The 17,050-nt window shown below is 32.0% G+C and overlaps 1 protein-coding gene across 4 annotated transcripts in view; it reads left to right on the top strand.

The window, feature by feature from the left end:
• Eip93f (Ecdysone-induced protein 93F) overlaps nt 1-17,050 on the top strand; it is a 201,300-nt gene that overhangs the window by 62,281 nt on the left and 121,969 nt on the right. For all 4 annotated transcript variants that reach the window (XM_064218711.1, XM_064218710.1, XM_064218709.1 and 1 more), the window contains exon 2: nt 12,070-12,181. In XM_064218711.1, the coding sequence (XP_064074781.1) occupies nt 12,088-12,181 (94 nt within the window). In that variant the 5' untranslated portion in view covers nt 12,070-12,087. The remainder of the gene's footprint in view (nt 1-12,069; nt 12,182-17,050) is intronic.

Here is a 17,050-nt window from a genome sequence, read left to right as displayed (position 1 = left end):
CAAAATACAGCGACTGAGCCACTGGGTCAACTTGGTCACGATCGTAATAATGCGGACGTAAGACGATCGAAACTCAACTCTGTACCATTAAAATAGAGTCCAAATTCCAATGGACCAATACTATTATAGAATATCAAGTAAAATTATGATAGCCATACGACAGGCGTGATACTTTTGAATAGAGGAGAGCAAGGGAAGTACAAAACAGTGTTATTGAAACACGAGTCCGGATATGGCTATCGAAATTGACATTTCGCTTTTAAATTTTTTTTAAGAACATAATACTTCATGATTTGAAAATGGAATGTTATGACCTTCTAGGATATTTAGATAACATTTGGATTATAAAGGAATGTTCTGTAACGAGATGTCCTCTGACGTATCACCTACGTCAAATATTCATCGTATAAACCAATATCGTTCAGTTTTCGATCTATAATAATACTATAAACGTGAAACTAATTCTGTCTGTCTGAATGATGAAATTGAATTTGATTAAATTAGATATGAAGCAAGCCTGAACTCGAAGAAAGGTCAACGGTTACTTATTAAGCCTAACAGTTAACGACGAACCCCTAAAAAGTGAGCAAAGTTTCGTCATGTAATGGATGTTTTTTTTAACATAAGAAATTGGCAATGTTTAAAATTGGTTATATCAATATCAAAATATACTTTATTCATATCCTGTGAGCACTTAGTCATTTTACATGATTAAATTAAATATAAAGCTACCGATCCGGTAATGTAGATTCTACAAAGAACCATTAAGAAACTCAGTAGTTACTCCTCTACATATTTTATTATAAACAATAACTTAATTATTACTTAAACCGCATGAAAATCGACGAATACTATAAATTTTATATTAAATATCGGCAAATTTTAAAATTGATATCATATATATGTAGAGCTTACGATATATATACGTAATTAAAAAAAAAAGAATTTGTGACGTAACATATAAAATCCTAAGCGCTTAAGTAATTTTGGACCTATTGTAATTATCAGTTGAGAATTTAAACTTTGTTGTATATGTAATTTTATTATATACAAATATATATTTACATTTTTTTTTATGATATCACCTGATGGTAAGTGGTCACCACCGCCCATAGACAATGGCGTTGTAAGAAATATTAACCATTCCTTACATCACCAATGCGCCACCAAACTTGGGAACCAAGATGTTACGTTAGAAATATGTGGAAAGTTTCAAACATACGAACATACATAATAAATATATAATCTATCTGAACTTAAGTGATACCTGCAATCCCCCTCGATATCTGGTTATCTGCTTAGTGTTCTCAAGTCACTAATTAGGTTTTAATACATAGTAATTATTGCTGTTTTAATCTGAGACTCTCATTAGTGCGAACGGGAGCACTGTATTGGAAGTTTATTTTTATTGATAATTGTGAAATATTAAATCAAAATTACTAAATACATATAAAATATAATATATATCAGAATTATACAGCCTTTAGACTCAATCAGTAATTCCTTTGTTACAATTTTGAAGAAAAAAAAAACAATTCGAAATTCGAATGTCACTTCTAAATAATTATATTATCTATGGAATACAAATCGCACACATACAATATGTATATATTATATATTACCAACTTATTAATATTTTATAATCAAATATTCCACACATCGAAAACAAAAAAAGGACGTATATTTAATTACCGACGTAATTAATAAAACATCCCTCCCACAGCTCACAGCGATAGAACGCTATCTTTCGAACACACACAAACTAATAATTAATCATCCAACGTCTTTCCCCCCTCTCCCCACTCCCCACCCAAGTTTAATTCCTGCTTCACCCCTACTTTTTTCCGTAGCATGTTTTCATTTTGTACGTCTGGGAGTATAAGAAGTATTTTCTGAATGTGCAAATTGAATTTTGTGGTCACTCGGAATATTTTAGACGGTATAGAATATATCGGGTGGTTTTCCTTCGCTGTTTGTTTTAATTTCCCCGTTTTTTTTTCACGTCTGATTTACGGTGCTTCCTTTATTACTTAGAATTTCTTTTTAGAGGTGAAACTATTTTCTATTGGCTGATTTTATAATAAAGAAAACGTGAATCGGAAAACTCCCTTCGACAAACGAAATCGATCAAATGACTCATTAGATTTGTAAATGGGAGTAGAGATATCTAAACGTCCATATTGGGGATTCCCAAAAAATTAAATTGATTAGAAATTATTTAGTTCTAGTTTCAAATTGGGCTTTTTGATGCTACTCAGTAATATATTTTAAGAGTCGTTTGAGTAATTCTATTTTTAAAACACTTATAAAGCCTCAATTACATTACCATTATAACGATAGGTATATATATGATACACGCGTCGTCTGTCCCCGTAACTCGGTAACCGTATAACCCATCCCGACTCGGTATATCGGATTAGCGTCACAAGGTAACTTCGAGTTTACGTGTTTTTGAAAATTCATCGAGAATCAGATTTTATGAATATCGAACGTTCAATTATTTTATTTTAAGAACTTAATTTTATATATTAACATTTTTGTTATATAATTTGAACGTATGTTTTTCAAATTATTTTTCGTTTTAGAATTATTATTGTAAACTATTTTTAATAAAAAATAATTGTCAGTTGTTTTTATAGTGTTACAAGGTTTTGATGTAACCAATTTGAAATGTTTAATAATTAAAATTTGTTCGTTCGTTTTGTGAAATTGTGCCGTTGCAAAACTTATGTGATTTAATTACAGTGTTGGGTGACTGTCGCGCTGTCTGTAATAGCTTTACAGAATTTCTAACTGCTCAAAGTCTCCGATTACAATTACTTTGACGAGAGAAAACACTTTGCCATTTTAACAAAAACGTCGCTGGCGGGACGCCTGACGCATGTGGAACATCGAACTAGATGGTCATCTAAAAAAAAAATTAGATACTTAAATAAAACCAATAAATAAAAAATATAGAGTAAATTAATTTTGAAAATTACAATTTGATTATTTAGACCTATATTTCTCATTCATAGTAATATATAACTACGAATTATTATAAGTACGAATAGCGGCGTGAAGGGATGACGGATCAGTCTTATACTGAGAGTAACATGACATTTGACGACAAGAAATAGTCTATTGTTTGATTAAATTTATTAAATTATATTTGGAGATCGGCTTCGTATTAATAGGAGAAATATCATGTTTGTATTACTTAGATACTGAAATGTAATTCTTGAATTATTTTATACAAAGATTTTTCAAACAATATTTATTATTATTTCACATTTCATATCAGACATTTTTTAATAAAAACAATCAGAACACAAATTCGGTTTTCTAATAAAAGTCGTTTTTAAATATATTTTTCTCAAATATGATATACTTAAAGCGAGATAATGTTAGAGTGAGATTCTAGTCGAGAATATAAGTGACATATTAAATAAGATATTTGGTTATGATACGAATAGTCGTAAAATTTAACGCATTCCTAAAATATTAAAGTTCATGTTTAATTTATAGTTATAATTTTAATTTTACTTGCGCCAGACGAGTTACGATAAAGCTGTTTCACACTAGCCGAAAGTGTTCGTATAATTGATTACCTGCCTGTTCATGTTAATAAGGAATAAATAACTTAACGAGTAAAATAATTTGTGTGAGAAAAATGAAGATGTATGCTATAGAAGTAGGAGAAAGGAGCTTTTGTCATATTATTATGCGGCGAAAAATGATATTACTTAACTAACAAAAAATAGAATATCAAATAAAACAAAATAATATATATTTAATTTGTACTAAGTAAAATATATCAGTATATAAGCCTGTACTGTTGCTGATTAAAATGATCCATCTGTTATAGACAAAAACAAAATTTGACTTACGATTAGTAAGGAAAAAATGGCGAGTAAAATCAGTTTTTGCTGACCATACTTAACATGTGCCGGTTGTCCAGTCGGAGTCACTTTCATCTCCACTCGTGTCTTGTTGGCAGACGTTCCTTTTTCAAAGTTCAAAGTATCAAAAACATCGCAGCTCCTTCACAAGACCGCACTATACTTTCACGTGAAAAATTAAATAATAAAAGTAACAAACGACCCGTGTGCACATCCCCTAACTTACCCCGTTTTGTCTTTTTCACGGCTTCAATTTAAAATTTTATTTCCTCGCTTGACCCGAAGGGGGTTCGAGGGGGAGACACTCATTATGACCAATTTTCCCCCCACTATTTTTCCTAGCATTGTTTTAACTGTGATGGCTCATTTCTGTCTTTCATTCGGGTTTTTGTTAAGATTCAACGGCGACTTGTGTTTGTTTATTTTTGTTTCTTTTAATTTTTCCTCCTTGACAATTAAGTTGAAGGTTTAAATGGCTGATCTATTCAACCGTTTTTAGTTCGTATGTGGAACGGTCCGTAGCGTGCATCCCAGTAACGAAATTCCCATTCGTTATTTTCGTTTTTTAAATATAGAACGTTACAGTTAAATCTTGAATTTTATAGTTGGTATGTGAAACTTAGCATTCTATAAACGGAATTCTTATTTTTAAATATCGAACACTTTATTAGAATTGAAATGTATGTTTCAAATATATGTTGAAATATTATTTTTCGATTTCAATCCTTTCCAATTGAACTTCGACTGACCCTAGAATATTTTGATCGTTATAAGATTGGTTTGGCAGACATTGAAAAAAATAAAAAAATAAGCATTTTCTTTATAATGGTAGAAACATTATTTTGGATATCTTGTAGTAAGTTATCATAGGAAGGAACTTTGATTTTTTTTATAATAAAATCTAATATTTCATCTTTAACCTAATAATAATCATTAATTTCCTCTATAAGTTTTCATTCTCATCACGTGCTATTTTATATTTGCTATTTGTATGAAACAATACAACTGAATGAATCTTGGCTAGATTTGAACCTACGATTTACATGTTCCATTCATTGGACCATCTTAGCTCAATGCGTATGATAAACATATAAAATAAACATATATAGGTAAATGTATGTACCTATAATGTCTCCGCCTTCTAAAAGTACTATCAAAGTACTGGATAACAAAATCAGATTTTCCATAGCTAAAGGAAATAGGACCATCCTAAGATAATATATTACGAGCCCCATACCCCATGTCACATAACTTAATCGTATTATAATTACCCCTACCCCAAATAAGGGGGTCAAGTAACAGGGCAATTTAAAGTGCCCGCTGTATTGATTCCTGCATTCTTTCACACAGGCGCGGAGGAAGCCACCCCCCTTTCCCCCCACAAGTTGGGATAAACGGGGGATAAGATTTTTTTCGGCTCCCCGGCACTTCGGATTGGAAAATTATAAGTTATTGAACGTATAAGAAGTTATAATTGGTTTTAATTATACTTTATAATATTACTTTACATTAACGTACCTTGGATTAGTAAAATTTAAAATTAGAACAAGTTTATAAAAGTAACAGAAAACCCTTTGCATGAATAACTTCGGTTCACAACTATAATACATGTATTCGAGAGTTGTATACTAAAAAAAAAACATTCCAGCGTTTAAAATATCAACCCGTTGGAAAATATATTCGCACTAAAATCCAGCTATTTTCCAGCACAACTTAAAAGTCGAAAATACAACACGGTGCGTTTTTTATTCGTGGCACGGCTTTCATAATAAACTTGTTGGCGGCGTGAGCCAAAACTAGCAGACGAAAACAATGGCAGCAACAGGTATTCAACCTACTGGCACAGCCAGTAAATACGCCGCTACGAACTAATGGAAACTATTCTCAAACGCAATAACTGTTGGAGCTGCCGTATATATTTTGTGAAACTTTCTAAAAAATTAAACGTGACTTTTGAAATGATTAATTCAATTAGAATGATTAAAATTTCAATTTAGAAATCAATTGTTATATTTTATTCAAGTTCGTTATTTGTTATTAAAAATGAAATACATTGTTTGAAATACAAATGCACTTTTTATATATTTTAAATCTCGAACGCTGTTCGCGTAACAGCAAAAAAAGTAAATCCGTTACGTTGGAAGAATATTTGTGGGTCACATTCAAATGTTCAAACGATTCGGAAGAAATTCCAAATTTATATTCAAACTCGTGATGCAGCGTATTTTTTTTTTCTAAAATATGTTTGATTTAAATTTTAAAAATGCTCGCGCGTTCTATATTTGAATTTCATAACAGCGTTGCCGTTTCCCGTGTATTATGAATTATGGGATAATAAGAATTTATTATAAATATATTTGAAATAATGTAATGTAATTCTGACTTTCGTAAATACATTATCTATTTTTATTGTTATAAAACAAGTACGAACCAGTATAAACCAGTATTAGTCAGTATGAAGAATATACCGTAATAATTGTACAGTATAAAAGAACATAAGGTTTTATAAATTGTTTAAATTCCACTAAGATAATCTCAAAGTTTGTTACTGCAGTTGAATAGGAAAACGTATATACGTATATACACAATACATATTTGAATTACTGAATCGATATTGATGCGAATAACACGTGTTACGTTTATACAAGAGACATATTTTGTATTATATTTCCAATTGTATGGTGTTAGTACTTGGTGGTAGGGCTTTGTGTAAGCTCGTCTGGGTAAATATACTTTGTATTGTTGTGTTCCGGTTTGAGGTTTGAGTGACCGAGTATAACTACTGGGTCACTCAAACCTCTTTAAGGCTAAGGCTTGGAGTAATTTTTACAGCGCGATGACTATGAGACTACTTACAATCAGGTGTGCCATTCGCTCGTGTGACTACCTATATTATATATAAGAAAAAAAAAGACAAAGAATATAGCATCTTAGTTGATATGGTTGGTGGTGCATGACGCCTCACGTTTTAAGGAATTGTCCATATTTCTAATAGTGCCAATGTCACGAGTGGATCATCAGATAACGCCGTCGACCTTGATAATAAAAACAAAAACACAAATAAAAGTGACAAGTACAAAATAATTATTCCAATTTCAAATAAAAATAAAAATCACGAAATGAATAAAATTAAGTACAGATTAAATTTAGAACTAAGCCAGTAACTACCAACACCGATGTACCAAAATCACTTGTTAGATCAAAGCGCGGCGTCGAGAAAGTTCCATCCATTGAAATTTGAACAATGGCAAGTTTTCAGGAAGCGGCCGGGTTACCGTTTCGTTTTACATTAAAAACTTTGACGAAAATTGTTTCACGCGATGTTTATTCAATTAAAGTTTAATTGATATCGGTCGGGGTTTGAGGTTTGATGGCTTGGCTTGTAATTAGATCGATTAAATTAATTATTTTTAAACATACAACAATAATGTTTCACTTTTGCCAGGTGTACTGAATTACATACAGTCTACGTAATTGAAATATGACTAAGTACGCGTTGATTCAAATTTGAAATTGTTATCTAATATAGTTATTTTTTGTATTATCTGTATTTGTATTCGGTAACGAATATTTAATTAAACTAAATCAGTCCATAATTAAATTAACTTAATTAATTAGAATGACATCAAGAACCTACCATATGCATATTCCTAACCTCGGACAGACCGCAGAATCACAAATAACGAATGGGTAAATAAATTAATTTAATAAATAATAAAAACGCGACGGTGGCGACCGACGAAAAGCGTTGGAAACTAATTAAAAACATCAATTCCGAGCCACGGTACGGGGGTATATTTCAAACACACGCACACACGCACACACCACCCCCGTGCACACACGGACGTGACGCACACAACAGTTAAAAATAAGACCCGGGCCATACCCGCGTGAGAGAATGCTAAGGTTGTGTAACGTGGAGGAGCTTATATGTGACAATATATTTACTTGATAAATATTAATCATAACACACGATAAATATTTCTTATATATGAATATTATTTTTTATTAATAAATTATTTATATACAAAACACATTATTACGTTGTTCTGAAGCTTTGTAAACGAACAACACACACTTCCTTTCCAGTACGGATATTAAAAATGTATGATTAATGACAGATATCATTCAATCGGTAATCAAATGACATTTCACCATATTTTTTACCATAAGATTCTCCTATCGTGTGAAATGTCTATTAAAGTTAAATGGCCGCAATCTCTGATCCAATAAAACTATCCACTACTATGCTGAAATTCATTAGTTTCTACACAGATTTACACAATCCAAAATGTAAGCCTCGGTGTTCACAGATTCAAAGTCCCAACGTTTAGTTTAGACCAAAGCATTGTATCCACTCAACATTTAAATGAACATAAAAAAATCAATCAAACACCGACACATCCCGCCATATCAATTTATACTACATACCCAGTTCTACCCCATCCCCGTTACGATTCTAGAAGTTATCCGGGGGGACGGGGATAGCCGGGTGTCTTAAGGAGGAGAGAGACGGCGAAACCGAGTTATCGTAAATTGATCTGGGGGGGAAAGGGGGGAACCCAAATTTGACAGCGATTGAAATTGGCGGGAAGATTATTGGCTTTTTTATGCGAAATTAGCATGCATTTGTTCGTATCGGAATCTGCATGTTATGAATAAATTACATGCGTTTTACCCCCTCGGCGTGTAGACATTACCCCCCATTGTGTATTGTGTCATCGGTTTTTTAAGTTTTTTTATTCACTTATTTAATTAAGTCAATTATGTACTTAGGGTATGTCACTAATTACGAGTACAATTTCGTTATTTAATCAGAAATTTATAACGTTTTTTTACATACATTTTAACGTTTTTTTTTTTTATATTCGTTATGTCCCAGACGTAAGGTAATTAAAACTTGAAAAATTCTCAAAAAAAAAATCTTTTGTTTTAATATATTTTAACAAATGTCGGTTAATATGTCATAAGAAACGAGTAATTCTTATGTATAACATAATTGAAGTAAAAGAACTACTGGAACTCATGAATTATTCGTGTTTTCATTTTTAACGTGTCTCGTAGTAATATATTGACTTTACATCGAAACAGAAGGTACAATGGTACAGTGACACAATCTCTCTTTACTGACTAGGTTAGGACCTTGGAAGGGTAGGGTCCTAAGCTGTATTCAAATATGACACTTATCGGACATCGAATAAGACTTAACTTTCAGTGCACGTGAATTTCCTTAGTAGTACTTTATTAAATCTAAGAGCTTAAATGGAAGGTATTTGAATAACTTATCTCAACAATATATGGATTTAAATATTTTATTAGTATTAATTGTTAGTTTTGTGAAATAAAGACCAGCGTATGTTGATCTCTCTAATGAAAATTTACAGCGCGTACAATTCAGAACACACGTTCCTCGTAAAATTGTCAAGCAAATTCGAATTTGGAATTTAATTATCGCGCCAATAATCACAATATATTATTATCTACGCCGAGATCGACATAGTTCTTAATTTAAAAACGAGAAAGAATTATTTGACAAAATTCTTTTGTACATAAAACTCCTTATTCTCAAAGCGAAAATTTTTCTTCACACAGTGTTCTTAAAAAAGTAATTAACATTTTAAAAAAGTGAACATGGCAAAGACTGTCTTTGTGCCGTCTTGGGACATAAAGCCACACACACAATCTTAATAACAAAATCGGAACGCTGCGAGCAATTTTAATGCTTATCGTTCACGAAAACATCGTTTTGCATAGCTTACATTTCATACATTAAAATAAAAAAAAGATAATTTAAACATTTTGCACAGATTATAAATTGCATTAAACAGTCATCTTGATAGCATTTAAAAAGTGTCTTACCAATACCTATTACCAACCGTAAACACTTTTACATAGAATAGGAGTGTTTGACTATTGACAGTAATATACAGATTATAAATGTTTCCAAATAACAGTTGTCAGACAGTTTTTTTTTTAATTGAAGGTATTTTGTCGTTCATAGATCTACCTATATACAGCAATGCCAAAAAAACGCAAGTAATCTATAGAGCTGCATAGCATTATCATCTAATGGGCGGTTGACCTGAAATAAGAATATCATAACTGGCCAGGGGGTGGACTTGGTACCTCCACCTCCTTGGGTTTTTAAAAAAGATTTTCGGTGAAGCGTCATATTCTTTTCGGCCAGTTTCAAGTTTTATTTGTCGCTTGGCTGTTATTATAATGTCTGGATTGTCTTTGTTTCGTTATTTAAATTGTTTATTTTTCGGGGCTAACAATTTGAGATTTTTAAAAACGTAGTCTGTTAAATTAAACTGCTTTGTTCAAATTAAGCAACTAAGTATAATTTATTGTGAAAACAGACTTAAAAAATATTTTAAAAAGAACCCCCGAAAGGATTTTGTCGTGAAGGAGTTTATTTATCTGTCTGTTTATTCAAGTTCATAACGAAATATTGTAGAGAGTTAGATAAATAATGGCCGAACATATATTATGTAACGCTTTCCTCGAATGAAACAATAACACAAGAATATTAGTATCGATCTCACCCTTGATATCCCGCTTACCCACTCGAGCGTAATGGCGTCTTGAATAAAATAAGAAAATTATCACTGCCCGCTGGCGCGGGTGGATTTCGGAAGAACTCACCCCCCTCGGGTTTTAAAAAGAAAATTTCGGTGGAGCGTGATATTTTTAAAATAAGAACCTCTTCGTGGCATATTCCGTGGAGAGATTTTAAAATAAGAATAGTTTCGCGATACCCCCTTCCACCCCGTTCGTCTGGAGTTCGAAATAACGACGCGTTCAGTCTCACCAATAACTGGCAATATTTAATCAATTAAAAATATTTTAATTTGAACTGAAAGTAAAAATTAAATACAGTCCATCACACACTTAACTCAATAAAAGCCTAATAAAACATAACACTATAGAAACGCAAATTCGAAATATAAAACTATATAGAGAACGTTCCATTTTTAAAACTATTCATTGAAGAATATAAATTCGTCTAAACCGGTTTTAACGAGAAATCCCGCCTAAAATTCAGACTTACGAGCAGACAGCAGGCTTATTTCGACGATTAATTTTACTCGTTCAAGTAAATTTGAAGTTTAAACGCGTCTATAAGAATTCGGGGGCTAAAATCGGGTGGTTAGGGTATATTCGGGTGCTAGGGAGCTCCTTGATGAGAAGGTTTTTCGAAGAATCCATCCAGGGGTCATTCACCGGCGCACTCGATACGATGTTATAGTAATTGGATCTGCTAACGGATTGTGAAGCTTAGTATTAGTAACGGGGTACTATTTCGAATTCGTATTTATTTAGTATTTATTTTTTGTTATGTAAATTATTTATAGTTCTAAATTAAGAACACTAGAATGCGCTTTTTATTAAATTGTATTTTAGTGAATGTTTTTTTTTTTAATATATAGTCAATGAAATCTGTGTTTACGAACAAGCCACTTTTTAAAAATGGAATTTCATTTCATTTTCGGATTTTTCATTTACAACTCATTACTTATATAAATTTTCATTTGTTAATAAATGTTTGTGGAAATAAATATTTTATTATTTCATTATTAAACATCTAAAAGTACCTGTGTTAGTAATATCAATAACCTAATATTAAACATTGAATAGTAAATATATAATCATACTTTTATCTGATATACGTATGAACCTGTAACAATAACTAAAGTACAGAACATTTGCAGTCAGTTCTTGCTGGCTTTTTCACAGTCGCTGGTCCCATTTCATAAATACAAAGATTAACCGTACGTACCCGTTGTAGGGTTATGTATATCCGCCTGAGTACCTTACCAATAACTCTATTGCCAAAATGTTACACTCCGTATGGCTGAGTGTCTGTTTGACGAGTTTTGCAGGCACAAGAGTAAAATCTTAGACCCCATGCTAGGTATCAACAGTGTAAGGAGTGGATTTCTACAATGGTTTACGGGTGGAGGGTGGAGGTGATCGTCAAATGTTAAATAATAAACTAAGACAACAACAATTTATCCAAAAATATTTAGTATACAAGTTGAAAGTCTATAATATAATATGTTTAGGAAAGGTAGGGCGCAATTATTACAGGATAATTGTTTACAAAAATATAATAATTAAATAGGCATTACATTAACAACACGTGCAAGCATTAGCTAATTACTAATAAAAATAATGTTTTCAGGGTTGTCGCACGTGTGCAATGGCGGAGTGCTCATTCGCGCGCTGTCAGCAGGAACGCAGAGCTATACGGAAGGAGTTGCAGCGTTGGACGAAAAATATGGTCTATATATTAGGTTAGTTTCTATTGGATAATAATGTTATTAGTAGCGATTAGCTGAACGTTCATTGGTTAATCATTGCGCTACTAGTGACGTCACATTTCAGATTCCGTGTACAGATATATTTTGAATTTGGAATATGTTCGAATGTGGAATTCCGACATCAATTACGCCTCCGTTCTAATTAGAAATAATAATTTTATAATATCAGAATGTTATAATTCAAATGTTACTTTTATTATATATTTATAGCACTCGCAATACATAAATCTAGATAGTTACACGAAAACTATTTTATATTTTATTAATAAATTGCCTATCGATTATAACAAAAACAGAAAATTATTAATATTCATTCTTCTAACATTATTAAGATTATATTATTGCTCGAATGTTTTTTTTTTCAACTAACATTCTCTAGCTTTCACAGTATAAACACACTCACAGTAAAAATAAAATTCATGCATTAATTCCTTGTGCTATGAAATTTAAACGGTGAATTTCTAAAAACAAAAAATATTTTCGTCATATTTTTTGATTATATATTACAATTAAAAACTTATTATTTATTCAATACACCAAATAGCAATACAATTTTAAAATAAAACCACGCGGAACAAGCATAAATTCGCTTTGAAATATTAGCTCTACAAAACTAACGCTTGAATGACTACAACAAAAATTCACGACTAACTTTTCCCTTATTTTAAAGCCGCTAAAAGCGCTTTGTGATCAAATACAGTTGAATCATTTGATAAGAAAATATTACTCGCGTGGAAGATGTCGTTTCGTGATACAATATTTGAGTGTAAATAATGGTTCTTAACTCGTTAAAACTCAATAACTCATCTGCTTTTCTGAGCTTAATTTATTTTTAATAATGATCATTGTCATTGTGAACCCAATGTAGTTTATTCGAGTAGGCTTTAAAGGGTCTGACGTCACCAGCACGTGTTGATTCTTTCTGAAGAATTGCAAAATTTAATATTTGAGTTGCATGGTTTTTGAATCTTAACTTTTAGAGTCACACTTAATGGTCTTTCTAGCGATAGAAATGTGTTACAAGGTTTAGATGGAGGAATTTATTTTTAAAGGGAGAGGCCTTTAATGAGATTAGACACAGTTAGGAGAAAATTAAATCTTATATAAAAAGAGCTAGCATATTTTCTTCAAAATTATTTTCATTACTGATAAAAATATCATCGAATTGGTCTTTTATCAACAAAATTCATTTTATCTTACAAATACATTAACATTATAGGAAAACATTTAAAAACAAGCATTTCTATACGAAGCTTCGTGTTTACGCTGTTGATCGTTGATGAGTTCTTTCGTCTGGAATTCGAAGTGCTAGGTTACACTTACCATAAAAAAACCACGGAACTGTACCAACATGTAAAATTTCAACTTCCTGGGATAAAATAAAGTGGATTCAAATCAACTTACATAATAAAAATGGTAGGAAAGAGTAACTACTGAGTTTCTTGCCGGTTCCTCTAAATATAATGACGTTTCAATAGTGCTTTTATAAATAAAGATTTTTTTTTTTTTTTTTTGATTAAGAAAGGCGGACGAGCAAACGGGTTACCTGATGGTAAGTGGTCACCAGAGCCCAGACAATGCAAGAAATATTAACCACCTTACTTCTCCAATGCAACCACCCTTTGGAACTATAAGATGTTAAGTCCCTTTTGCCTGTAGTCACTGGTTCACTCGCCCTTCAAACCGGAACACAACAATACTGAGTACTGCTGTTTGGCGGTAGAATATCTGACAATCCCGTCTGGGTAGGGTACCTAGCTTACCCAAATCCCAACCGCCAATGATTCTTGATGAACTAAAATTGCAAGTACCCAATTTAAAAATAAAAGTAACAATTTAAAAATATAATAAACAACGAAATGAACGTTTATATCGTATTGTGTAACACGTAGTCGTTAAACTTTACAAATTTAGTGCTCAAATAGAACAAAAATACGTAAGGAGTAAGTTTCGAATTTCCTAGACATTTAGCGGGACTCGAAATTTTCAAATTAAACCTGTCGGGCGGACGCTAGCTGGTTAATATCATACTCCATACTCTACTCGTTTCCTGTACTTGCGTGAAATTTTGTTTGCTGTGTGCAAGGGAGTTTTAGATTCCGTGGTCACGGTGCCGGCGGACGCGGCGCGATTTGCACGTGTCGAACAAACTTTCACGATTGTAGCAATCGCGGTAGTGTGTATTGTGTTCCTGTATCTGCATATATATAATATATTATTGTGTATCGTGTACGTTTATACACTCTACATATATTCCTTGGTCGATAAAAGGTAGAAGTCATATATATTAAAAATAATTTATTACGAATTAAATTTAATTCACATATAACATTATATACCTACATATTATTTTTTATTAACCTATTAAGTAATCTATACTAATATTATAAATGCAAAATTAACTCTGTCTGTTTGTCTGCCCGTCTGTCTGTCTGTTACTCTTTCACGGCCAAACCAAATAACCGCATTTGATTAAATTTGGTATAAGGCAAGAACTCTAAGGCCCTCTTTACATAGGGTAACTTTTTCACGAGGCTGTAGTATATGAACAAATGTTTTTTTTTGTGACGATATACAAAACGCTTGTCTTATTAAACCGCTGCCGCTCGTCCTCGGCCGCGGCCATAAAAGTCATATTATGAAGGAAAGGGTTATTACGCAAAGTTGCTACTAAACATTTTGGAGAGTTCAAACTTCACGTGAGATTGATTTTGTTTTGTACACCGAGTCGCACACACACATACACACATACAACATCACCACTAACCGTCTAGCTTAAATAGAAGCCTTATTTTGTACTGATAGTTGGAAGGATAAGTAGGGAGGCCACTTGCCTACACATTTGCTTTTCAATGAATTATTTTTTCTGATCGATAATATGCTAAGTGGGTTTGAATCCAATACTTACAGGTAGTTAGTAACCCTGCTGAGCCATTTAGGATTATTGGATCAATACAATTATTTGTATATTCCCCAACGTTTGTCGAAAACTTTAAGGAAACTACGCAGGTAACATACATCTTATTACAGAAGATCATCAGCTGATTCTTAAAAATGTACGTATAAGTATTGTAGTATGGACAGTGGTGAACACTCACCGTTTTGCTCGTCAGCCTAACTACGTTAGAACATATAACATGTTATATGTTCTAACTTAATCAATAAAATGATTAAATTCGTTGTTTGTCAAATAAAGTTATTTATAGAATGTTATAAATGGTTTATAATATTTGCGAAAACTCGTAAAGTGAGAATTTGTCAATAGTTTTTAATCAAATGCCAGTGAGGGGTCCTGATGTATCATGTATGGTAATCATTACGAGTTTATTAAATCAATAATACGATTTTCAATTAACTTATGTATTTAATCATCAGATTACAAAATCTTAAGCTGTTTTGGGATTAGTGTTGGAAAATTTAGGACTTTTTTTTAATGCTAAAATTTTCTCACGAGTTAGTATCCGCGTCAGACAGGGTTCGCTGACCACTGGTACTGGTATTCGATGCTGTCGAGATCATTTTACAACTGAGATACGAGTATTTATATTAATAGATCTTTTGAAATAAACTTTGTACTTACAAAAAATTATACTTATAAAAATTAATAAAATTATAAATCAAATTTGAACTCATAAAAGGTTTCATCCCGTATTTTTCACCCTTGCGGATGGTATTTTTTCTCCAAATTGAAACGGGACCAAACAGGAAGTATACTACCCCAAACAAATCAATAATTTTCCAAATCGATTTATAAATGACGAAGTTCTGACGTAACACACATAAAAAATACAACCGTACATTTTTTCTTTCTCACGATTTTGAATCTGTGATAACATCAGTGATCTTTAATATTATTTAGTCTATAAGACATTTCGTATTGTTTAATGACGTCATTGTGCAATACTTATGTTTAAAAAATCAAAGCAATATCTAAATAAGACCTATATGGCCAGGACCAAAGCAATTTCAAGGGCATTCACGGTAAGATTTCCATATAGGCTGTACAGATGTCCAGAATATTAACTGGAAATTGAGGGTTCCGTCTCGAGCTAACGTTAATTTGCTTTTACAAATCAACTTGTTCTCGATGAAGGAAAACATCGTGAGGACTACCTACATGTGATTTCTGACAGCCTATTAAGAAATTACGAGATTATCAAATTTTTTATTTGTGTTTTGTTTATTCTGCAAAAAATAACGACCTCAGCCGAGTATACTGTAATTTCTCATGTCAGTAGTGCCTTCATTACAAAGTTCGCTGGCCAGCGCGCCAGACGGTCGCTGTAACGAGGAGATTATTTTACGCCCACGCCCTGAACAACGAACAGAAAAATAAGATATTCCTCCAAATAATCGGTTTCATTATTTGAGATTACAAAGCAGTAACAACTGAACATCCCTCTTGACAAAGATACCCTCTTCTTAAGAATACTTTTAGAGTTTGATGGACGAATTAAATCTCACATTCAACGAAATTAAGTATTAACACAAAATAACAAACAAAAATTCAGTTGTTTTCCCGGCTTTGAACCCACAGCTTCAATTTGAATCCGACTGGTTTAACGGCTGGACCATCGCAGTTTAATAACTTAACATGATGATAAAATATGATTTTTAGTAAATTGCTGAACAGATTTTAATGTTGTTTATCCATTTTAATAAACAAAAAAAAATCTGTTATTTAATTTTAATATTAATCACATTAAAACGTAATCTTGAATACTTCTTGATTGCTTCGGTAATAAAACTACAAGTATCGATTTGTTCCTTAAAACCTCTTAAAGGATATTTAATTCTTATGCATATAAGATGACATTAAAATTTTTAATATATAAAATATCT

Source organism: Vanessa tameamea, chromosome 24 (genome assembly GCF_037043105.1).
Source record: "Vanessa tameamea isolate UH-Manoa-2023 chromosome 24, ilVanTame1 primary haplotype, whole genome shotgun sequence".
NCBI classification, from domain to species: domain Eukaryota; kingdom Metazoa; phylum Arthropoda; class Insecta; order Lepidoptera; family Nymphalidae; genus Vanessa; species Vanessa tameamea.
Note: the sequence above shows the minus strand (reverse complement) of the source record. Positions and strands in the feature narration are given on the sequence as shown.